Source organism: Carcharhinus amblyrhynchos, chromosome 1, assembly GCF_965287045.1.
Source record: "Carcharhinus amblyrhynchos chromosome 1, sCarAmb.v2.hapA, whole genome shotgun sequence".
In the NCBI taxonomy this organism is placed as follows: domain Eukaryota; kingdom Metazoa; phylum Chordata; class Chondrichthyes; order Carcharhiniformes; family Carcharhinidae; genus Carcharhinus; species Carcharhinus amblyrhynchos.
Window position 1 is genome coordinate 122,783,373 of NC_137324.1, and position 26,500 is coordinate 122,809,872.

The 26,500-nt window shown below is 42.6% G+C and overlaps 1 protein-coding gene across 3 annotated transcripts in view; it reads right to left on the minus strand.

Moving 5' to 3' along the window:
- The window catches only part of acox3 (acyl-CoA oxidase 3, pristanoyl), a 171,084-nt gene that overhangs the window by 142,173 nt on the left and 2,411 nt on the right, over positions 1–26,500 (minus strand). For all 3 annotated transcript variants that reach the window (XM_080191896.1, XM_080191877.1, XM_080191887.1), the window contains exons 2-3: positions 1,759–1,945; positions 555–788 (exon numbers count right to left, since the gene is read on the minus strand). In XM_080191896.1, coding sequence (XP_080048022.1) covers positions 555–788; positions 1,759–1,923 — 399 coding nt within the window. In that variant the 5' untranslated portion in view covers positions 1,924–1,945. The remainder of the gene's footprint in view (positions 1–554; positions 789–1,758; positions 1,946–26,500) is intronic.

The window sequence follows — 26,500 nt, forward strand, 5'->3', positions numbered from 1 at the left end:
CAACATCAACCTCTGACACTGAATCAACTTTCATCAGTATGTTGGCAACATACAGTTGTATTTCTTCACTACTGCTCTCAACTCCTTTGCTGCCTCTGGTCTCAGATTGCTTGTCCAACATCCAGCCTTGAATGAACTGCAACTCATTAAACACTGGCAAGAGCAATCTCCTTATGTGACACACCAAGCTCAGTTTCTGTCCCATTATTCTCTCTATTACAAAGACCACTTACTTTGTCCTCTATAACATTGCCCATTTTTGCCCCATCCATAATCCATCTGTTGCTTAAATTCTTGTTCACACTTTTGCCATTTCTACACTCAATTTGGCTCAGAAAAAGCTATTAATATTATGGTTGGAATTTTCCAGCCGTTCACGCCAGTGGGATTCTCTAGTCCCACTGCAGTGAACTGAGATTAGACTGAGTGCCAAATTCTCCGTCCTCACTGGCAATAGTGAGGGGCACGTGTGGCCGGAAAATTCAGGCCTGTATTTTATTTGTCAAATGTATACAGGAGCTATACAGAATTATGAATTATTACAAGGCTCTTACCTGTTTATTTAAAGAATACACAGAAGCCAGTGACCAATCATACATGCCTAAACAATTAAGAACTGCAATAGCCTTTAGAGGACTTTGCACAGCTTCTGCCAATGTCAAGAAGTCATATTCAAACAGTTGTTTGCAGCGAAGGAATGTCAGCTCACGATTTTTCTCCACAGTAAGATCTTCTCCAGGTTGACGAGCAAAAAGTGGATCATTTTCCAGGGTTCTGAATATATCTTGCTATTAATAGGAAAAAGGGAAGTAATGTATCTCTCTTTTACAATTGCTCAAGTACCACATATGCACAGAATTACACGGTCAATTTTGAGCTTCAGATTGTCAATTAAATCATTGAGAAGAGCTGACATGGTAGTCTTCAAAACTGAATGTCAGTTGAGATTTGTCAAATGATTTAAAGTATATTTTTTCAAAAAAAAAGCAGCACTTTATACACTTAAACACATATGCAAAATCATCAAGTTTTAACTCATTTTGATAATAAAACAGAGTGACTTACATCAGATGTGAAGTACAACAATTTCAGAGGGAGCATTTCCTACTGATGTTAGTACAAAAAAAAGCACAAAAAATTGATCAGAGTGGAAAGTGAGGGGGAAAATAGCTTTAAGGCAGAAGCTTGGCCTTTAAATTAATGGTTCATTAATTTAAGTAAAACAGAAATTATGCTGAGGGATATGGGGGGGGTGCGGGGGGCACGTGGATGGGATGGAAGAGATGGGAACTTCTCTGTTTGCCTACATTAATTTCCACCAGATAGGCTATTTCTGACATTCTGCAGGAATTCTGCCTTCGGTGCCCAATAACCCAGTAAATTTATGCAAACCAAGAATAGACATTGGTACAATAGTGGGCCTTAACAAAAAAAAGAGAAATGAACAGTAATCAATTTCAGAGAGATTTATTAAATTATTCAAATTAGTCCATGTTTACAGAAGGGAAATCAAAATAGCTATATGGACAATATATTTCATTACAATCATTGTACAAACTACTGCGCACTAATAAAATGGACACCTCTGATGTGCAGCTGCCTTGACTGTTCATCAATTTTATGTTGGGATTTGGAGTGGGGACGGAAATCAGCCTCTCTCCCCAGTCAATTCCCTCAATCGGGATAGCAAAATTTCTGTCCCCAGGTTTTGTACCATGCCATGCCAGTGGCCCAGGATATTATTTGATGAAATCTTACCTTTACTCTGATAATCTCTTCTCCATCCCAAAACAGGGCCAATTCCTTCCAATTAAAAGAAGCTTTTTGCCGATATAAATCCAATGGACCACTGGGAAAATCCAGCAGCAGAGAATTCAAGGTATTTTCCTTAGCATTGTCTTTTCCAGGATTGGTTACACTCATTTCTGTTGTGTTGTTCTTTAATCTACAGTGACAAATATTTTGACTTGTAAATAATGACATAAGAGCTTATCATGACACTCAAGGAAGTAAAACTATTCGACCCAGAACTTATAATACACACTGAAAACAACTACATATAGTTCGATACAACAGAAAGTGAAATTTCATATTTACAGTAAAAAGAATAATGTTTATATTCATCAGGCAGTAATAGCTGTCTTCAATATCTTCATTAGTCATCAAATTTGTACAAAGCCAATCATTGCTTGACTTTTTTCTTTCGTTGTGTATTGAACAAAATAGTCTACTCGGCTAAAATTAACAAGAATATAAAACATAAAAACAATTTGGAAAAACTATTGCATTGATGTTCAAAATCATCTATTCTATGTCAAATATATTGCCAATTTCCTCCAATCACGATAACCCACAAAGAAGGCTTTATTCCCCAAATTCTGGCCTTGTGCATCTCTTATTTCAATTGTTCCATTATTGATGGCCCTGCCTTCAGTTGCCTGATTCTGGAACACCATCCCTACACCTCTCCACATCTGTTCCTTTCCTCCATTTAGGCACTACTTAAAACCCACCTCACTGGCTAAGCTTTTGGCCATCGAACTGAATAACTCAATCAGAGGCTTCCCCCATAGTTTTTTTCTCCCTATGCCCAATTTGCCATGTCTAAAGCTATACACCACTTTCCTAATGGCCAGGCCTGCCAACCCAGCTGTAGCAGGATCATGAAGTTATCAAGGTTCCAAAGCATCCACGTCTCCTCTTCCCCGTGGCCATCTGCAACACAAAGTCTCTCAATACCAGGTTAAAGTCCAACATGTTTATTTGAAATCACGAGCTTTTGGAGCACTGCTCCCCGGAAGGAGGCATTTCCACATAACACTTGCAATACCAGCAGTGGCCACCAGCTCAGAGCTCTATGATGCAGGACTACCTCCCTGAGATGGACAGAAGTTGCATCTCATAACTAATTGAAGGTTTGTTGCCTGAAAATCAAAGCTGGCCAAGCGGTGGTGGTTCAACCTTGCCATTTATGGTGGGATCCAAGTCCTTTATGTGTGTCACGACACCATACTTGGTTTTATAGTACCCAGGTGAAGCGCTTTCAAGAACATAAACACTAGAAAGAAGAGAACACAATATGGCCCATTGAGCCTGATATGATCATGACTGATCTTGGGATTCAACTCCACTTTTCTTCCGACTCTACATATCCCTGGATTCTCTAACAGGTGGAAAATATGTCTATTATAGTCTTAAGTACATTCAATGGTGAGCCTTCTGAGGTAGAGAATTCCAAACCTTTGGGTGAATAAATTGATCCTAATCTTAGTCTTCATCAAGTAGGCTTCTCAATTCCACAAACACTAACTCCCCCCTCCACCCAGAATCAGTAACAGTAGTGTATACCATCTACAAGAAGCACTTCGAGAACTCTGAGGTTCCTTAGGCATCATCTTTCAAACCCATGACTGCTACTATTTAAAAGGATAGGAGTAGCAGACACATGGAAACACCACCACTTGGAAGTTCCCCCTCTAAGTCACTCACCCTCTCATTTTTGCTGGGTCAAAATCCTGGAACCCCCTAACAGTAGTGTGGGGATACCTACGCCACATGAACTGCAGTGGTTCATGAAGGTACCTTGGCACCACCTTCTCAAGAGCCATTAGGGAAGGCAATAAATGCTGGCCAAGCTAGAAACACCCACATCCCATAGCAAAAAATTAATTATAAAATAGTTCTAAGTAATCTGTTGTTATCCTGAAACTGTGCACCCTCATTTTTGATTCCCCAGCCACGGGAAATAGTTCGGTGTCTACTCTGTCAAGCCCTTCCATAATCTATAGAATCCCTAGTGTAGAAGGAGGCCATTCAGCCTATACAGTCTGACCAATCCTCCAAAAGAGCAAGCTTGACGAACCCACGCATACACCCAGTGCTTCATTCCTGTGGAGTGCGAGAATGGCTGCGCTATATCTCTGTCACACTGAGGACAGTGTAAAGAAGCACTGCTACAGGCAACCCTATCAGCCCCAACCGATGGCCACAGTTCAAGTTTGCATTTTCTCATCTGAGTGGCAGAGGCCAAAAGGCTGTCATGGTGCTGATTACTTGCCTACATTGGGCGCAAAATGGAAGTGAAAGCCTGGCCACATACTTACTCTCAGGCATTGCAAACCCCTCTATTGTTCCAGCTTTGATGAACTGCATGATGTGTCAGTTCACTGGCATGGCACATGCAGCTCTCTGTTAGGCAGGAGTCAGACATATTGCTGAGGTTGAGAGAAACATTGCTTTGTCTTTGCTGTAATTCATCATCATTCTCCTGCAGAGTCAGGCCAATGGCTTCAGCCCTCTGCCATTGCAAATGTGCAATCTAATGGCTAGATAATGCTGGCACAACATGATTGTTTGATCTTGAACCCACTGTGGGAAGGAGATCTCACCACCTGCTACTCCTGCTCATCCCCAAACTAGTGATGAGAGCAATTCTGGTCCTGTCCACTGCCCAGCATTACTTCTCCTACTCAGCTACTGTTTGAGCACAAACCTAGCATGGGGGAAACTGGGAAGCAACGCCTACTTGGCAGTCAGCACATCTCCTTGGAGCAAGGGGTAACCTAATATAAAAGTAAGGCCTTTGACTAAGGACCGAGATCATCAGGCGTATTACCCAAATTCAAGGAACACAACTGTGAATAACTAACTGACAGCCAACGTGAAACATATGTGGAAGAGGGGGTGGTGGTGGAGTATGGCAGGTGGCATCAAGCAATGTGAGGGTTAGGTGGGCATTCCAAGCAAACTTGCTGAAAGCTGACAACTGCTGTAGAGCTGTCTCGGAGTGCCAGTATTGTACAAATAAAATTAGCTCAAAGAAATGCTACAAAATATATCTACGCTGTAAATTAAAGCAACTAGTGGAGTGCCGCAGGGATCAGTTCTGGGGCCTCAGCTATTTACCGTTTATATAGATGATCTGGAGGAGGGGGCTGAGTGTAGGGTAACGAAATTTGCTGATAAGACGAAGATGAGTGGAAAAGCAAATTGTGCAGAGGGTGTGGAAAGTCTGCAGAGGGATCTGGATAGGCTGAGCGAGTGGGCGAGGACCTGGCAGATGGAGTACAATGTTAGCAAGTGTGAGGTTATCCACTTTGGTAGAAATAATAGTAGGAGGGATTACTATTTAAAGGGCGAAAAGCTGCAGCATGCTACGGTGCAGAGGGACCTAGGTGTCCTTGTGCATGAGTCGCAAAAACCCAGTCTGCAGGTGCGGCAGGTGATCAAGAAGGCGAATGGGATGCTGGCCTTTATAGCGGGGGGATAGAATATAAAAGCAGGGAGGTCTTGCTGCAACTGTACAGGGCACTGGTAAGGCCGCAGCTGGAGTACTGTGTGCAGTTTTGGTCACCGCACTTGCGCAAGGATATATTGGCCTTGGAGGGAGTGCAGGGGAGGTTCACTAGGCTGATACCGGAGATGAGGGGGTTAGACTATGAAGAGAGATTGAATAGACTGGGTCTGTACTCGTTGGAGTTTAGAAGGATGAGGGGGGATCTTATAGAGACGTACAAGATAATGCAGGGGATGGATAGGGTAGAGGTAGAGGGATTCTTCCCGCTCAGAAAGGACAGCAGGACTAGAGGGCACAGCCTCAAGATAAAGGGGGGGGGGGGGCGGGGGGGCGCAGTTTAGAACAGAGTTGAGGAGGAACTTCTTCACTTAAAGGGTGGTGAATCTCTGGAATTCTCTGCCCATTGAAGTGGTGGAGGCTGCCTCGCTAAATATATTTAAGTCACGGGTAGTTAGGTTTTTGACGGACAAGGGAATTAAGGGTTATGGGGAGAAAGTGGGAAAGTGGAACTGATCTACTTCAGATCAGCCATGATCTTATTGAATGGCGGGGCAGGCTCGAAGGGGTAGATGGCCTACTCCTGCTCCTATTTCTCATGTTCTTACGTAACTGACATCAGACCTGATAGGACCTCAAATGTTGTCTTTTATTTTATATCACACCGTGTTTTACCCTGCCCTGGGACAAATTTGTTGTGGAAATATCTGGCTGATTGGCCCATCTGCCAACCATAAAAGTGGACAAGCCACATAAAATTGCCACCAATTGGCTACTTAATCTCTACAGTGCAGAAGGAGGCCATTCGCCCCATTCAGTCTGCACCAACCACAATCTCACTCAGGCCCTATTCCCGTAACCCCACATTTACCCTGCTAATCCCCGATACTAAGGGTCAATTTAGCATGGCCGATCAACCTAACCTGCACATCTTTGGACTGCGGGAAGAAACAAGAGCACCTGAATAGAACCCACGCAGACATGGGGAGAATGTGCAAACTCCACGCAGTCAGTGACCCAAGGCTGGAATTGAACCTGGGTCCCTGGTGCTGTGAGGCAGCAATGCTAACCACTGTGCCAAATGGTGATTACCTCCTGTGACAAAGTACATAACTTTCTTCATCCCTAATGCACTATAGTGTCTGAAGCTCTGATTCTAGCACAGCAACTCTGAGCCGAAGGTCCTGGAGCTCCACACACACTGAATGCGGTTGCTGTGGATCATCTGGTGTCTATCAGCTCTCACATGCAACTCAACACAAGCTTCTCTGTTATGTTTTATTTAACGAATTATGTTTCAAGTATAGAAGTATCACTCAACTGTTATTTGTAGTCATATTAAGTTGGGTCTCTGACACAGAACAGAAACTCCAATCCTGTATATATTTCTAAAAAACATTACCTTAATGCTGTTATTTTTAAACTGGACTTCTCTCATGAATAAAGACAATCAAGGTGGTTGACCCTCTGTCTGGAAATTAGCCCCAGTGAGCTCCAGAGTCCATGGTTCTATGGAGACAATGGCTTCCCAAACTTCAGACCATCAACATGAATGGCAATCCTTTGAACGTATGATGGCTGAGATATTATCAGTCCTGAAAGCAAAACCAAATTCCTGACACTGAATAAACATCCTTTGTCAAAGTCACTGTGGAGAAGGCAGGTCAGAAAACTCTGGCCTTTTGAGAATTTAAGATTACCTTTTGAGCTGTGCAGTCTGCTGTTTAACATCTAACTGGCAAGCTCCACAGAAGCAGGTTGTGTCCAAAGTGAATCACCGACAATCACTCACTCCTATCCGTAACTCTAAATTTGATGCAATCTTACTTCTCCCCAATACCAGTTTTGGCATGCTGACTGACAGATGTAAGAACTGACAAATCTTTTCTACTTTAAAAATGTCTTTAAAGTTTGCCTCTGTTAACGTACGCAGTGTTAAAGATGGGTTGAGATGTGCGACCAAATTATCCTACCTGGCCAACGTCAGGGCCGACCTGCTGTTCCTGCAGGTGTGGGGGATACCTCACCTCAGCAGCTACAGGCGTTGGTCGAGTGTGTGGTCCCACGGACTGTCCATCTGGTCAGGTGGGAACAACTGCTGTTCCTCGGGCCTAGGCATCCTGCTGCGGGGAGGTGGCTTTACCATCTCTGAAGTTAGGGAGGTGGTGGGGTGCCGCCTCCTCGTAGCAGATGTCACGTACAAAAACTGCCCTCTCAGGTTGATTAACGTGTATGCCCCTGCCGTCAAAAGCAAGCGGCTGTCGGTTTTTGAGCAGCTGCCACTGCTGCTCACCACCTCCAGGCCGGTCATTCTGGGTGGGGATTTCAATTGCATCATCGACAAGGCCGACCGATCCAGCAGAGCTGAAAACAAACGGCTCGCCTCGTCCAGAGCCCTGCTGGAAACAGTCAAAGATGACAAGCTGTTCGACGTCTTCAGCAACCCAGCAGACGGAGGACAGTGCAGGTACACATGGTCGTGGCCCGACGGGTCAGTTTGCTCCAGGATCGACTATGTTTGTGTCCTGCACGCTCACGGTCAGGCCCACCGACGTCAGGCCGGTGTTCTTTTCTGACCACTGCCTCCTGCTGGCCGACTGTCAGCTGGAGGCAAACCAGAAAGTGGGCAGGGGGTCCTGGAAGCTGAATGTGGAACTGTTGACCCCAGAGAACCTTGAGGAACTCAGGAGGGTTTACCACGGTTGGAGGACTGTCAAACCCTTCTTTGAGTCTCCATAGCTCTGGTGGGAAACCATCAAAGACAACATCAAAAGGTTCTTCATTCACAAAGAGGTTCAGAAGGCCAGGGGAGAAATGTCCCGACTCCAGAAAATCATGCAGGAACTGCTCCAACTGCAGTCGATGGGGGTTGATGTCAGGGAGGATCTCCAGGAGGTGAAGAGCCAGCATGCCTCGCTCTTTGCCTCGGAGGCTGCCAAGGTCATCTTCTGGTCCAGGGTCCGCTCCATGGAGCGGGACGAAAAGTGCTCGCGTTTCTTCTTCCAGAAGGTACACAGAGAAACCTCTGTGATCAGCAGCCTCAGTAAGGTCATTGCAGTCTGACATTCTGAGGATCTGCAAATCCTTCTATGCCGGACTGTATGACCTGAAGCCAACAGACAGCACGGCCTCCCAGTCTTTCCTGTCGTCTATCACACAGGTCATAGACGATGGCGAGCCGGACAGCCTGGACAGACCGGTATCTCTGGACGAACTGACGAAGGCCGTTGAGTCCTTTCAGAAGGGTAAAACTCCCGGAAGTGACAGCTTACCAGCTGAGTTTTACTCGGCGTTGTGGGACTTCACGGGCCCGGACCTCCTGGAAGTATACGAGAGTATGCTTCTGGAAGGCAGGATGTCAGAATCCAGGAGGAAAGGCATCATTACCCTCATCTACAAGCAGAAGGGGGAAAGGGAAGAAATTCGAAATTGGCAACCCATCTCACTATTGAACGTGGATTATAAAATTCTGGCCAAAGTCATCGCCAGCCGGGTCCAGTCTGCTCTGGGATCAGTGATCCATCCTGATCAAACCTGTGCTGTACCCGGCAGGAAGATCTGACAGCCTCGTGCTACTCAGGGATACGATCGCCTACGTGCAGGACAGGCAGGTGGATACGTGCCTCATCAGCCTAGACCAGGAAAAAGCGTTTGACAGGATATCGCACAGCTACATGATAGATGTGCTCTCCAAAACGGGCTTTGGGGAGGGAATCCTCAATTGGATCCGGCTGCTCTACACAGACATCAGCAGCGCAGTTTCAGTCAATGGGTGGCAAACAGATAGCTTCCAAATCAGGTCTGGAGTCAGACAGGGCTGTCCTCTCTCCTCCGTCCTTTTTGTGTGTTGCATTGAACCCTTTGCCGAGGCCCTCAGAAGCGACCCAGGCATCAAAGGGGTGACAATCCCAGGCAGCGGAGGCACGCAGGTCAAAACCTCCCTGTACGTGGATGATGTGGCTGTCGTCTGCTCGGACCCCTCATCTGTTCGCAAGCTCCTCCAGGTTTGCGAGCAATTCAAGCTGGCCTCGGGAGCCAAAGTCAACCTGGGTAAGAGCGAGGCCATGTTCTTTGGGAACTGGCCGGCAAATCCTTTGTCCCCTTCACCATCAGGGCAGATTACCTGAAGGTGATGGGGATATGGTTTGGAGCAGCAGGGGCATGTGCCAAAAACTGGGACGAGTGCATCGCCAAAGCCAGGCAGAAACTGGGCTGGTAGGAGCAACGCTCCCTCTCCATGACAAGAAAAAACCTGGTGATCCGGTGCGAGGTGCTGTCCGTGTTGTTGTACATGGCGCAGGTGTGGCCTATCCCCAATTCCTGCACTGCAGCAGTGACGCAGGCCATCATCAAGTTTATCTGGAGATCAAAGATGGATCGTGTCCAGAGGGAGGCGATGCACAAATCTCCAGAGAACGGAGGGAAAAACGTTCCCGACGCCGCCCTCATCCTGATGGCTACCTTTGTGTGCAGCTGCATCAAGCTGTGCGTAGATCCTCGGTACACTAACAGCAAGTGCCACTACTTTTTGAGGTTCTACCTGTCCCGAGTGTCGCGAAGGATGGGTCTGGCCACACTGCCGCGGAACGCCCTGAGTAGTTGGACCGTACCGTAGCACCTGTCCCTCGTGGAGAATTTTTTCCGCAAACACACCTTTGACCACATGGCGATTAAGCAGTGGTCAGCACGTAACGTCCTTGGGGCCCTGAGAGAAAAGGAGATGGTGGATCCTGTCGGATCGTTCCCTGAGCAGACTGTCAGTGTCATCTGGCAGAATGCCTCATCACCAGAACTGACAAACAAGCACCAAGATCTGGCTTGGCTGGTGGTGAGAAGGGCACTCCCCGTCAGATCCTTTATGCATGCATGCTCGAGGTCTCAACTGCACCGCACGCTGCCCTCGAAGTGGCTGTGGGGCTGATGAGATGGTCGCACACCTCCTTGTAGAATGTGCCTTTGCAAAGAAGGTCTGGAGTGAGATGCAGTGGTATTTGTCGAGGTTCGTCCCGAGCAGCTTGGTGATGCAGGACTCTGTGCTCTACGGGCTGTTTCCAGGGACGCACACCGAGACAAATATCAACTGCTGCTGGAAGGTCATCAACTCGGTGAAGGACGCACTTTGGTCTGCCCGAAACTTGCTGATCTTCCAGCTGAAAGAACTGTCCTCGACCAGGTGTTGCAGACTGGCACATTCCAAGGTCCAGGACTACGTGCTGAGGGACGCGCTGAAGCTTGGGGCAGCCACCGCATAGGCACAAAGGGGAAAGGCCACACTATAAGGCCTTTTAACGTAGGCAGGCCGAGGGCCCAGGAACTGCAGAATACCCTCGACCTGCGTAACTGTGTGCCAATCTGAGCAATAACGGCACACAGTCATTTATTGAGGCATGTATATAGTTTTAACGATTGAAATGTAATGATTGTAATTTGTATAAATCTGTAAAAATGTTTTGATTCTGCACTGTTTGTAATTCAAAGCCAAGTATATTTGCAAATTTATTTGAAATATTTTATGAATAAAGTATATTTTTGGAAAAAAATACCAGTTTTGGCTAAGATCAAGTGTAGTATCGACATGCGGCACTTGGTTGAAGTCATTAGGTTACATTTCAGCTTCATTTGAAGCAATTTTTTAAAGCGGCATCTGGGCCTTTTGGCTAAGATGCAAATTAGATCAAGCCTTGGAGGTGGAGCTACATCTACTCCAAACAGCTTGGATCATGTAGGTCAAGCCCAAGACAGGAGGTGAGAGCCCTGTCTTGTTAGCTTGGATCGGGAATGTCCCAACTTGTTGGGACTCTGAATTGGCTTTAATTTGACTTGATTGGATTGGAATAAAGTTTAAAAAAAATTTTAAAAAATACTAGTTTAAACTACTGCCCCCATTTAGCTGGATAAAATTTTAAAATTCACCAATGACACACCTGTTCACTTAATTAAAGCTCCAAGCACTTACCAGCTACTGAAAAATATACAAAAATCATTCTTCCCACCTTATACCAATTCCCAAGTTTGCACTTGTTTCTCATCATGAACAATACTGTCATAATGCTTTCCAGTATACTAATACATGTGACAATAATAAATCAAATCATTCTATTTCCACTCTGATGTTTTCTAATATCAAAGATGCTATATAAATGTGAGTTATTTTTGTTTTTGGTACTCTTGTAGTCTGTTACCTGAAGCTTGGATATTAGACATACTATTATAATGTTTAGACATACTATTAGATTCAAACTATTATTGAGCAAAATACAATTAATACTGAGACCTTGGGCAGAATCAATGGGGCCCAGGAAAATCAGTGTGATTCCTGTGGGAAGTGGGGTGGCTGAACACATGCAATCTTCCACTGTTTCACCCATTGATTATGCATCCAGGAGGATCTTGACAAATCTCATGGTGGGATGCCAGAAGTCACCCAGCCCACCATTACTTCATGGGGTTCAAGGTCTTGGCACCATACTTAAAGGGTACATAAGATTACAACATAAGAAATAGGAGCAGGAGTAGGCCATCTATCCCGTCGAGCCTGCCCCGCAATCCAATAAGATCATGGCTGATCTGAAGTGGATCAGTTCCACTTTCCTGCTTTCTCCCCATAACCCTTAATTCCCCTGTCTATCAAAAATCTATCTACCCGTGACTTAAATATATTCAACGAGGTAGCCTCCACCACTTCAATAGGCAGAGAATTCCAGAGATTCACCACACCCTTTGAGTGAAGTAGTTCCTCAACTCCATTCTAAACTGCTCCCCCCTTATTTTGAGGCTGTGTCCTCTAGTTCTGTTTTCCTTTCTAAGCGGGAAGAATCTCTCTACCTCTACCCTATTTAGCCCCTTCATTATCTTGTAAATCTCTATAAGATCCCCCCTCAGCCTTCTAAACTCTAACGAGGACAGGCCCAGTCTATTCAATCTCTCTTCATAGGTTAACCTCCTCATCTCCAGTATCAACCTGGTGAACCTTCTCTGTACTCCTCCAAGGCCAATATATCCTTTTGCAAATAAGGGGACCAAAACCGCACACAGTACTCCAGTTGCAGCAAGACCTCCCTACTTTTATATTCTATATCCCCCTCGCTATAAAGGCCAACATTCCATTCGCCTTCTTGATCACCTGCAGACTGCGTTTTTGCGATTCATGCACATGGACCCCCAGGTCCCTCCGCTCTGTAGCATGCTGCAGCTTTTCACCCTTTAAATAATAATCCCTCCTACTATTATTTCTACCAAAGTGGATAACCTTGCATTTGCTAATGTTATACTCCATCTGCCAGGTCCTCCCCACTCACTCAGCCTATTCAGATCTCTCTGGAGACTTTCTGTGCCCTCCACGCAATTTGCTTTTCCACTCATCTTCGTGTTATCAGCAAATTTAGTTACCCTACACTCAGCCTCCTCCTCCAGATCATCTATGTAAATGGTAAACAGTTGAGACCCCAGCACCGATCCCTGTGGCACTCCACTAGTCACCAACTGCCAACCAGAAAAGCATCCATTGGTTCCAACTCTCTGCTTCCTGTTAGATAACCAATCCTCAATCCACGCTAACACTTTACCCCCAATTCCGTGTACGCTAACCTTCTGCAGCAACCTTTTGTGAGGCATCTTATCGAATGCCTTCTGGAAATCTAAAAACACCACATCCACCGGTTCCCCTCTGTCTACCGCACTAATCACATCCTCATAGAAATCCAATAAATTCGTTAAACACAACTTCCCCTTCACGAATCCGTGCTGCGTCTGCTTGATCAAACTGTTCTTTTCTAGGTGTCTTGCTATTTTTTCTTTGATGATGGATTCTAACATTTTTCCAACAACGGACGTTAAGCTAACCGGCCTATAATTTCCTGCCTTTTGTCTGCTACCTTTTTTAAACAGCAGCGTAACATTAGCTGTTTTCCAATCCTCCGGCATGTCCCCAGAGTCCAGCGAATTTTGATAAATAATTACTAAGGCATCTGCTATTACTTCTGCCATTTCTTTCAGAACCCCGGGATGCATTCCATCCGGTCCTGGGCTCTTGTCTACCTTCAGTCCCGTTAGTCTACCAAGCACTACCTCTCTAGTGACAGTAATTGTATTAAGGACCTCATCTCCTACCATCCTTCTATCTTTAATATTCGGTAAGCTATTTGTATCCTCCTCCGTGAAGACCGACACAAAAAACTTAAAGTCTCAGCCATTTCCTCGTTACCCACCGCTAAATCCCACCTCTCATCCTCCAACATTCACTCTAGCCAGTCTCCTCCTCTTAATATATTTGTAAAAACTTTTACTATCATTTTTTATATTTAGAGCTAGTTTAGCTTCATACTCTATCTTTCTTTTCTTTATCACTTTCTTAGTCATTCTTTGTTATTTTTTAAGCCTTTCCCAATCTTCTAATTCCCCACTATTTTTAGCCGCTCTGTACGCATCGGCTTTTAATTTAATACTCTCCTTTATTTTCTTCGATAACCATAGCTGGTTATCCCTTTTCTTACAGTCCTTCTTTACCATCGGAATATATTTCTGCTGAGTACCGAAAAAGATCTCCTTAAAAATCCTCCACGGTTCCTCAGCTGTCATACCAACCAATCTGCACCCCCAATCTACATTAGCCAATTCCACCCTCATCTTATCATACTCCTCTCTGTTCAAACAGAGGACACTGGTTTGGGACCCTACTTTCTCACCCTCCATCTACATCAGAAATTCAACCATACTATGATCACTTGTCCCAAGAGGATCCCTCACAAGAAGATCCCTAATTCTACCTGCTCGTTACACAGTACCAGATCTAAGATAACTTGCTCCCTCATAGGTTCCGTTACATACTGTTCAAGGAAACTATCCCGACAGCATTCCAAGAACTCTTCCTCAAGCACACCGCGTCCGACTTGAGTCGACCAATCAATATGCAGATTAAAATCCCCCATAATTATCACCGTTCCGTTTCTGCACACATCAATTATTTGCTTGTTTATAGCCCACCCCACCTCAAGAATATTATTTGGGGGCCTATAGACCACACCCACCAGCAAATTTCTCCCCTTACTATTTCTTATCTCCACCCACAACGATTCCACGTTTTGCTCTTTCGACCCTATACCTTCTCTTACTACTGCCCTGATATTATCCTTTATTAACAAAGCTACCCCACCTCCTTTTTCCTCCTGTCTATCCTTCCTAAATGTCTGATACCCGCATAGCTATTCACTCAAAGCAGACCAAGAGTTCCGCATTAATCCTCCTGCTTGATCTGGAAAAGCTAGCAGATGCGAGCAACCATATTTCATTTAAAGAGCATGTATGAGATGCTAATGCATGACTAACTGTGTGGTCAAGGTCAGATTCTAAAAAATGATACATGTCACCTTCCAACCTTGGTCCACCACCTTTTATTTTCCCTGTCATCCACCTATTCCAAACCCCCTGCCCCCCAATCATCCTTGACCATTTGATATCACCGTTCCTCTCCCTCTGTCACCCTTGAACCTCCTACATCCCTTCCCTCCTCTGACCTCATATTTGTTACAGTCCCCATGTCTATTCTGAGCTTGACCCCTCTCATTGTCTGTGCCACCTATCTAGTCCCCTCCGTGAAATCCTCAGGAGACCTTCATCTATCAAACTCTCACCCTAAACTTACCATCCTACTGCATCCTGCTTCCTGCCTGCCTCCCAACTCCTGAGACTATGATTGTTTCTTCCTATTACTAGTATCTTGAGTTCACCCCTCCCAAGATTCCACTATGGACACCACCGAGTTCACCCTCTATGACATTCCTCCCTCCTCTTTCCCTTTAGCTTACCTCTTGTGTCCAGCCTTGGCACAGCTTTTGCTCCCAGTAAAGTTGAGAGGACCCCAAAAGTTGAAGCAACATCTATTAACCTCAAAGTCGTGAGCTCACCAATTAAGTGCATGTCACTTGTACATAGTCGTAAAACTGAACATTGTAAATTCTCACTAGCAGGCAACTTAGTTTAGAGAGTGAACTTGATTCTGGTGGAGTAGCCTTTTAATGAGTGTGTACGAGACGTAATTGCATGTAAATGGGGTCACCAACAATTTTCATTGGGAAACTTGACCCACCTTTAACTTGCCTTAAGCCAGGAAAACAAATTTCACACAGTTTATTCTGCCGTCAGGAAATAGAATTTCTGCCTCCTGCCAAATTCAACGCCCTCACCTGTCACAGTACCGGCTGCTGGTGGAACAGGAAGTTTCCAGCCAAAGTACAATAATATCTAAGATGATTTCTGCTCTATTACATTATACAATCCTCTGAATATACTACGTCAGAGCTCAGTGTCATTGCTAAAAATAAAATGGATGTTCAACTATCTGCATCTATCAGAGTTGTATTGACATCTTGTTCTGGGTGGGTGGTAGTAATATAATTTGGACTGAGTTTATTTAGTGCAACAATCTGTAGCCAGCTAAATTAGTAATTTATGAACCTCAGATGCACATGGTGTAGATGTAAATGTTGCCATTGTTCCAGACAACATAGGTTGCTCTCCTCTTTGAGAAAGAGTTTCTCAAAGGGTCACCACATCTCAGGCAAGCAGCAAAGTTGGGAAGGTGGACCTTAATGAATAAGCTAACCACAGTCAGTACAGGAATTGAACCCACACTGTTGGCATTGCTCCACATCACAAACCAGCCATCCAGCCAACTGCGCTAACCTGCCTCCAACTTTCCAATCCAATGTTTTGATGATTTGTTGATGGGAGAAAGAATGGAGAGCATTCACAATAATACAACTCTTTAACTATTAAATTGCACATTGGTTATTTCAAATCTGCAGTCTTGAAATTCAAAGACAGGCCTTTTTGAAATTGCTTCCACACTCTTTCAGCCCATGAATTCCAGATCATAACAATTCACTGCATCAAATGTTTTCTCCATCTCCTCTCTGTTTTTTTTCTCCATTACTTAAATCTATATCCTTCCTAAATCTGACAACACCAGGTTTAAGTCCAACCAGTTTATTTGATAGTTTATTTGATAGCAAGCTTTCGGAAATGGTATTTCTTCGTCAGGTGCGTGCAAGGTTCTGACCAGAGAAAGGCATATAAAGACATAACTAGATTCAACAGAGTACTTCCATTGAGGCCTAAATAATGATTTATAAAGATTTAGCATGATTTTCTTTGTAGTCTGTGCCTATATTTATAATGCATGTTTTTTTTTATGAAAAGCAACCTTCTCATCCTGTCCTACCATTTTCAACGATTTGTGTACATAAACCCCAAGTCTCTCTGTCCTGCATCCCTTTTAAAATTGTTCTAAGAGTTTATTTGTCTCTCCTCATATGAATCCCTTCAGTTTTCTGTATTAGATTTAACTGCCATGTGTTTGTCTATTTCACCATTCTGTTCAAGTCCTCCTCTATGGTGATTGTCCCTTTAAGGGCAACAAGGTAGAGTAAAGGTCACACTGTGTGTGCAACTATTGGAACTTCTTAGAATGTGGAATCACCTCCATGTTGAGAGAGGCTCCTTACACCCTTACACTATCCCACCCACTGTTTACTAAATTTCAGAGGTTTGTGTCATCTATAAACTTGTCCTTCATCCATGTCATTAACATAAATATATTGATTCTAATGCTGACCCTGCACACTTTTCTCCCGTCTGCAAAACAATTGTTCACCACTATTCTCTGCATTTTATCTCTGAGCCAGTTTTGTATCCAAACTGTTAATGCCCCTTTTAAGATCATAGGTTTCAATTTTGTTATCACGTGATAGTTTAAATAACTTTTGATAGTCCATATGCACAACATCAACAGTGCTACCCCCACAACAACCCTCCGCCCCCTCCCATTACTTAATCAAAGAATTCAAGCAAGATTGCCAGACACTATTTGTTTATCAATCCATGCTGCTACAAACAAATTGGACTGACCTATTATCTATGACCCACATATCATATCAAAGTAAAACAAAGGCAATTTCAGTTGATTCTGCAGCATTCTGCTCACCATCATTTTGACACTTATACCCAAATTGGTAGGGCTGTGCTATATCTTTGAAAATACATCTCCAATACTGACAGTATTGCTACTAAATACATTGCTATTGACTAATAGGCAGACTGATCGTGGAGTTGTGAAGGGAATGCTTGGAGTACTTCTAGGTGTACTCTTGGAGGTAATTTTAACAGGGGTGGCTGTTTAAAACTTCAAAAAATGGGAACTCAATTAGCCATTTCTAATTTTAACAGAGATGGGTTTAAGGGGATCAGATGGGCAAGGTGACTAACCCAATCAACTTCCCAATCAACCAATCTTTCCAGTGCCCCTTCACCTAAACCTCTCTACTCCTCATCGGTGACTATCTTCCCATTCAGCCAGCTGGCTGTGGCAGGGAAATAAAGCTCAAATTTAAAAATCAAGAACAAAATATTGCAGATGCTGAAAATCTGAAATAAAAACAGAAAATGTTGGATATGTTCAGCAAGTCTGGCAGAAGGGAAAATTAGATTTAATATTTTACATTACTAACTCTTCATCAGAATGCTTTAATAAAAAATACAATTCTAAAGGAAATGCAGGCACCGAGAGGCCTGAGGGTCCATGGATATGATTCATTAAAGGTGGCAGGACAGGTTGAAAAGACATATGGGATAGAATGCCTTATAAACAGAGTACAAAAGTAGGGAAGTTAGGATGAACTTTTATAAAGCACTAGTTCTGCTTCAATTGGAGTATTGTGCCCAATTCAAGAAGGATGTGAAAGCTTTAGCAAGAAAGCAAAAACGATCGGCAAGAATGGTTTTGGGGATGGAGATCTTGATCTTCATGGACAGCTTGAAAAAAAAACTTTGGTTGTTCTCCTTCGAGAAAAGATTGAGGAGGAGGTCTGAGAAAAGATTTTCAGCTTCATGAGGGAACTAGATAAGAGAGGGAGAAACTTTTCCCATTGCTAAGTGTCAAGAACAAAAGGACACAGATTTAAGGTGACTGGTGAAAGAACCAAAGGAAACATTGGAAAAACTTCTTTTATATCAAAAAATACACTGCCTGAGAGGCTTTGAAAACAGATTATGTAAGCAATTGAGAGCAAAGCCTTCCAGCTACATGAAAAATGTTGGGGAATGGGATGAACTAAACTGCTTTTGCAGACAGCCAACACAAGCTCAATGGGTCAAAAGGTTTTCTGTGCTGTAACCATTCTATGATTCTATAAGCATAAAATTCCTTGGCACTTGTCAAACTACAATTTAAAAAAAAACTTTCAGAAAATTGCTAAGGAGGAAACAGCTCTGTAAAGAACAAAAAAAGAATGAAAATAGTCAATTTCACTGAAATACAATTATGCAGATATTAATTTTGTTGTCTAATATTCAAAATGAAGCATATTTTATACTTGTAAACTGGCAAATGGCGCTGAATTTATTTTGGCCGAAAAGACATTGTTTGATGTGTCTCTTGTTTAAATTGATAAACAATGATAAGTGATAAACACAGTTTGTGTCTTTGACGTTTTGGCATAAATGACCAAAGCACAAAGTCATGAGATTTGAATTTCAAAAAAAGACTTCTCTCCCACCAGTAAAGAGTTTTTATTGCTCCTTGTATGAGAAAAGTTCCAAGGCACTTGTCTCACTGGGCCATTTGCTACATTAATTATTAAAATAAATGTCAGGGATTCCTGGAAGAGACAAATCATAAGAACAAGTTTTGTTACATAGTTAACTATGAAGTATCAACAATGAGGCCCTGTCCATCATTCAAACCAGCCTCCCACCCATTGACTCTGTCTACACTTGCTGCTGTCTCAGAAAAATAGCCAGCATAATCAAGGACCCCACACACCCTGGACATACCCTCTTCCACCTTCTTCCTTCGGGAAAAAGATACAAAAGAGAGAGGACACGTACCAACCGACTCAGAGTCATAGAGGTTTACAGCACGGAAACAGGCCCTTCAGCCCAACTTGTCCATACCGTCCTTTTTTAAACCCCTAGTCTAATCCAGCTGCCTGCATTTGGCCCATATCCCTCCATACCCATCTTACCCATGTAATTATCTAAATGATTTTTAAAAGACAAAATTGTACCTGCTTCTACCACTACCTCTGGCAGCTTGTTCCAGAAACTTACAACCTCTGTGTGGAAAAAATTGCCTTTCTGGACACTTTTTTGTATTTCTCCCCTCTCATTTTAAACCTATGCCCTCTAGTTTTAGACTCCTCTACCTCTGGGGAAAGATATTGACTATCTAGCTTATCTGTGCCCCTCATTATTTTATAGACCTCAATAAGATCACCCCTCAGCCTCCTACGCTCCAGAGTAAAAAGGCCCAGTCTATCCAGCCTCTCCTTATAGCTCAAACCATCAAGTCCTGGTAGCATCCTAGTAAATCTTTTCTGCATTCTTTAATTTAATAATATCCTTTCTATAATAGGGTGACCAGGACTGCACACTGTATTCCAAGTGTGGCCTTACCAATGTCTTGGAATCAATGACGTCCCAACCCCTGTATTCAATATTCTGACCAATGAAAACAAGCATACCAAATGTCTTCTTCACCACTCTGTTCACCTGTGACTCCACTTTCAAGGAGGTATGAACATGTACCCCTAGATCTATTTGTTCTCTAACTTTCCCCAACACCCTACCATTAACTGAGTAAGTCCTGCTCTGGTTCAATCTACCAAATTGCATCACCTTGCATTTGTCTAAATTAAACTTTATCTGCCATTCATCAGCCCAGTTGATCAAGATCCCGTTGCAATTGAAGATAACTTTCTTCACTGTCCACTATGCCACCAATCTTGGTGTCATTTGAAAACTTACTAACCATGCCTCCTATATTCTCATCCAAATCATTAATATAACAAATAACAGTGGACCCAGCAGGGATCCCTGAGGCACACCGCTGGTCACAGGCCTCCAGTTTGAAAAACAACCCTCTACAACCACCTTCTGGCTTCTGTCAAGAAGTCAATTTTGTATCCATTTCGATACCTCATCCTGGATCCTGTGAGATTTAATCTTATGCAACAATCTACCATGCAGTACCTTGTCAAAGGCCTTGCTAAAGTCCATGTAGACAACATTAACTGCACTACCCTCATCTACTTCTTGGTTACTCCTTCAAAAAAAACAAATTTGTGAGACATGATTTTCCACTCACAAAGCCATTCTGACCGTCCCTAATCAGTCTTTGGGTTTCCAAATGCCTGTAGATCCTGTCTCTCAAAGCACCTTCGAACAACTTACTCAAAGATATGAGGCTCACTGGCCTGTAATTCCCTGTAGCCTTTTTAAACAAAGGCACAACATTTGCCACAAGACTCGAGAACAACTTCTTCCCTACTGCCATCAAGCTTTTGAACGGACCTACCTCACATTGTGAGCTTTCTCTACACACTAGCTATGACTGTAAAACTGCATTCTGCACTCTCTCCTTCTCTGAAAGTTATCTGCATATCATACAAGAAACAATACTTTTCACTATATACAAATACATGCAACAATAATAAATCAAAGTCTTTAAGCAAATGAGCTTAGATCATACAAAATAACTAACAGGATTCATGTAAAGAAGAATGATGCAAAATATCATTTCAATAGAATATGTCCTGAGACTTATTTAGCATTAGTTTCACAAGGCAATGCTGCAAACATTGTTCACTAATAAGGCTCAGTTAAGTATTTGAACCTACATTTGTGAAACTGTAAGGCATTGATTACAATTAAACATACTGCAAATTTTAATACTGTTGCGATTATAAAAAAGCACAAGCTTATATAAATTTGTTAAATTTATGAGAAGGACAATTATAAAATATCTGTTTGATATTTTAAACCATCTTCAAATCAAATATTTGAATGTTTGGTTTCTCCACAATTTTAGAGAAGTTTTTTTAATTTAATGACATTTGAGCTCAACACTTTTCCTTAAATAAAGAAAATATTTTCTTCTATAAGTAACAACCTGCAAACAAAATTGCAAGAAGCTCAAACTTTCTAAATGCAATTTTGTTAACATTGTTATGCAAAAGAATAACATTTCACTTTTTGACAAAAGGAGACTGTGGCAATATTTAAAATTCGATCTAACATACAAGAGCAATTGAAAAACAATGATAGTATTGTCTCGTAAGAGGGATCCTGAAACAGTATTAATGATAAAGTAATCACAGCTTGTACAAAAATATAAGTGAAATGAAGAGAACTGTAATGAAATAAGATAGCAGAACTTTATGGACACAGCAGAAAGGTTATAAGGAAAACAGTGTAAACTCAGAATGAACAGAAGCTTAACATGTTAAATTCTTAAGATTTATGTACTACTCTACCAGCTTTACTAAATACTAGTTCTCTCATTTCAGAATCAGGAGGTCACAGTTAAAGCTCCACTTCAGGAAAGCAAATTAACAAGTCATTTTTTACTGCTCTTTGTGACTACACTACAAATTAATCCAGAACATCAGGAGGGCATGGAAAGCACTAAATATGTGAGGAACCCAAAAATTATGGCAATAAATCAAACATTAGTTTCCTTACAATTGAAAATTCTCACCCATAAGATCACAACAGAATTCATTTTGGTCGGTCAGGTATCTTTGCAGAAATCAATTCAGGTCTCTTGGCGTTTATTGGTAGGAGGATTGAATTTAGGAGCCGCAGCGTCATGTTGCAACTGTACAAAACTCTGGTGCGGCCGCACTTGGAGTATTGTGTGCAGTTCTGATCCCCACATTATAGGAAGGATGTGGAGGCTTTGGAGAGGGTGCAGAGGAGGTTTACCAGGATGTTGCCTGGTATGGAGGGGAGGTCCTATGAGGAGAGACTGAGGGATTTGAGGTTGTTTTCGTTAGAAAGAAGGCGGCTAAGAGGGGACCTTATTGAAACATATAAGATGATTAGAGGTTTAGATAGGGTGGACAGTGATGGCCTTTTTCCTCGGATGGAGAAAGCTAGCACGAGGGGGCATAGCTTTAAATTAAGGGGTGGTAGTTATAGGACGGATGTCAGAGGTAGGTTCTTTACCCAGAGGGTGGTGAGGGATTGGAATGCCCTGCCTGCTGCAGTTGTAAATGCGCCTAGTTTGGGGGCGTTTAAGAGATCCGTGGATAGGTTTATGGATGGAAAGGGATTGGTTTAGGTTACAGGGTCATTGCTTTTTAATTGGTCGGCGCAACATCGTGGGCCGAAGGGCCTGTTCTGCGCTGTAATGTTCTATGTTCTATGGTCTAACAATCTACAACAGGACCATTTTTTTAAACTAATACAAAATGCCAATTTTCTTTCTGTTGGGACACAATACATTTAGCCATGTCCAAAGACTTAGTCACACATGGTAATCCAAGGCTTAGGGATTCCCAAATATATGCCAGGTAATTCCTAAAATTACAACAGTTTTACACTGCACAAGTATTTCATTGTCAGTAAAACCCTTGAGACATCCTACCTGCTAGGGGAAGGGGAGACAAGGCCCCATACACCAATCAAGTTGGCAAAGCAACAGGTGCAGCAAGAGTAGGGCCTAGGATAGCTAAAGTGTTAGACATGGCTGTGAGAAAGTGACCAGTCTGGAACCCCTCCGTAGTATTTTTTAATCTCCACACCATCAGGGTCCAGTGGTCATCAGTGAATGGGTGGGTGTGTGCGAGAGTGAGAGACGGCGAGAAGTCTGACATAAGAAAAAATGTTAGCAAAACTCAGATAATCAGGCAGCATGGAAACTAGAACCAGGAGTAGGCCAATTGGTCCTTCGAGCTTGCTCCGCCATTCATCTTGGTCATCGAATTCAATATCCTGACCTCCCTTCTTCCCATATCAGTTTTGCCCCAAGAACTATGTCTTATTTCTTCTTGAAATCAGACAATGTTTTGGTCTAAACTACATTCTGCAGCAGTGAATTCCACTTATTCACCGCCCTTTGGGTAAAGAAATTTCTCCTCACCTCAGTTAAGGTTTGTCCCTTAACCTCGAACTACGACACCTAGTTCTGGATTTCCCCACCATTGGAAACATTCTTTCTGAATCTACCCTGTCTAACCTGGTTAGAATTTTAAGTTTCTATGAGTGTCTCACTCTCCTAAACTCCAGTGAATATAATCCTAACTGACTTAGTCTCTCCTCATACGGCAGACTTGCCTTCCCAGGAATTGGCCTCCTCATATGGCAGACTTGCCATTCCAGGAATCAGCCTGGTAAACTTTTGCTGTACTCCTTTTATAGAAGGACATCCTTCCTCAGAGAAGACACCAAAATTGCACACAATACTCCAGGTGTAGCCTCACTAGTGCCCTACGTAATTGTAGCAAAACATTCCAATCCCGTTACTCAAATCCTCTTACTATGAAGGCCGACATACTACTTGTCTTCTTTACTGCCTGCTGTACCTGCACAGTTACTTTCAGCAACTGATGCAAGAGAACTCCAAGGTCTCGTTAAGTAGTCACCTCTCAATTTACATCCATTCAAGTTATAATCTGCCTTCCTATGATTGCTATCAAAGTGGATAATCTCTCATTTATCCACATTATATTGCATCTGCCATGCAGATGCCCACACTCTCAGCCTGTCCAAATCTCGCTGAAGCATCTCTGCATCCTTCTCACAACTCACCCTCCCACCCAACTTTCCACAAATTTGGAGATAATCCATTCCGTATCCTCTTCCAAATCATTAATAATATAATGGGAACAGGTGGGGCTTAGTACAGATCCCTGCGGAACTCCACTAGTCACTGAATGCCTATTAGAGAAAAGACATTCTTTGCTTCCTATCTGCTGACCAGCTTTCTATCCATCTCAAGACATTACCTGCAGTCCCATGTGCTTTAACTTTACATAGTAGTCTGTTATGTGAGACCTTGTTGAAAGTCTAAGTAAATCCCACCCACTGGTTTTCCTCAGTCAACTCAGCTAGTTACATCCTCAAAAATTCCAATAGATTTGTCAAGCAAAGTTTCCCTTTTGTAAATCCATGCTGACTTTGTCTGATTATAGCACTGTCTTCCAAATGCCGAGTTATGAAATCCTTGCTAATAAACTCTAGCATCTTCCCCAGTACCGACGTTAGGCTCAGGGACTATAGTTCCCTGTTTATTCTCTACTCCCTTTTTGAATAGGGGGCTTACATTAGCTACTCTCCAATCTGTAGGAACTACTCCAGAGTCCAAAGATTTTGGAAAATTACCACCAATAGATCTACTATTTTTAGGGCCACTTCCTTAAATACTCTGGGATGAAGATTATCTGAACCTGGAAATTTATCCTCATTCAATCCCATCAATTTCTCCAAAACCATTTCTCTACTAATGCTGATTTCTTACAGCTCCTCACCAAAACATGTTTCTCTCAGCATTTCTGGCACATTGCTTCAGTCTTCACAAAGGAAGGTTGAAAAAGTACAAATTTAATTCCCCAGCCATTTCTTTATTCCCCATTGTGAATTCTCCCATTTCTGAATGTAAAGAGCCTACATTCGTTTTTGTCAATCTTTTTCTCTTTACATATCTATAGAACTTTTACAGTTAGTTTTTATGTTCTCTGCTAGATTACTTTCATACTCTACTTTTTCCCTTCTTAATCAATCCCTTAGTTCTCCTTTACTGAATTTTAAACTACTCCCAATCCTCAGGCCTATTGTTTTTCCTTACCAATTTGTCTGCTCCTTCCCTGAGCATGATACGATCTCTAATTTCCTTTGTAAGCCACAATTCCTTTATAACTCTTGCGCCAAACAGGAATAAACAATGTCTGGAATTGACCTACTTGTTCTTCAAATGCCTGCCATTGCCTGCCCACTATCTTTCTTTTCAGTAATGTTTCCCAGCCCATCATGACCAATTCATTCCTCCTACTATCATTGTTGCATTTGTTGAGATTCAGCATCTGTGAAGAGAAACAGTCAATGTTCCTGTTGATGAGTGTGTCAAAATATTAAGTCTTATATGAACTGGATAAATTATTGTGAACTGTGTTTTTAAGGAAATCAAAGTTCTCTTTATACAGTTTATATGTTTTTTACATTTTTCAATTCAACGGCCCAGGTTTTGCGATAGCTAGGACTGAAGCTATCAGTACTATTATAGTGGAAATCAGATTTTTGGCATCCACGCATGCGTAGCAAAACGTGGGAACTCACATTTCCCGATTCTCTCCAAATTTTTCGCCCATGGCACTGTTCTTTGACAGCAAATGCAGGCTGAAAATCACCCCAAAAAAGTTTTTTGCTAGAAGCCAGTTCAGAGAAATAGGAGGTGTGCCTCAATTTTTTTTCAAATAGTGGAAAGGTGTGCCGTAACACACAAAAGGTTTGGAACCAGTACAGTAGAGTATCAACAATTTTTGATACTCTAGCGTACTGGTACACTAGAGTACCAGTAGTACTCTACTGGAATGGGACTTGAACCCACAAACTGCAGACTCAGAGATAAGAATCTACAAACTGAGCCACAATCTACTCACCAGAGACGGAAAGTTGTGGGTTCAAATCCAATCCAGACTTGTGCACCAAATCTAGGATGACACTTCAGTACAGCTTGCCTCACTTTATCCCTCAATTAACATAGAAACATACAAACAAGGAACAGGAATAGGTCATTTGGCCTCTCAAGCCCATTCCACCATTTAATAAGATCGTCACTGATCTGATTGAAACCTCAAAACTGCACCCCACATACCCCCAATAACCTATCACCCCTCGCTTACCAAGACTCTATTCACCTCTGCCTTAAAAATATTCACAGACTCTACTTCCATTGCCTTTTCAGCCAAAAAGTTCCAAAGACACACGACCCTTTGATAGAAAACATTTTGCTTCATCTATTTTTCAAGTAGATTTTTAAATCGTGACCCCTAGTTCTAGGTTCTCCCCTAAGAGGAAACATCCTCTCCACATTCACCCTGTGAACATACCTAAAGATCTTATATCTTTCAATCTCCAGCAGATACAAGCTGATCATGTTGAATCTTTCCTCAAAGTAACACATTCACTCCAACTTTTAGTCAGATAAACCTTCTATTTAACTGCTAACATAATTACATCTTTTTGAAATAAGGTGACCAATACTCTGGATGTGGTCTCACTAGTGGTCTATATAACTGAAGGATAACCTCCATACTTGTATTCAATTTGTAGAGTTTTACAGCACAGAGATCCTACAGCCCAAGCAGCTATCTATTCCAATCCCATTTTCCAGCTCTTGATCTGTAGCCCGTATACTATGATGTTTCAATGCTC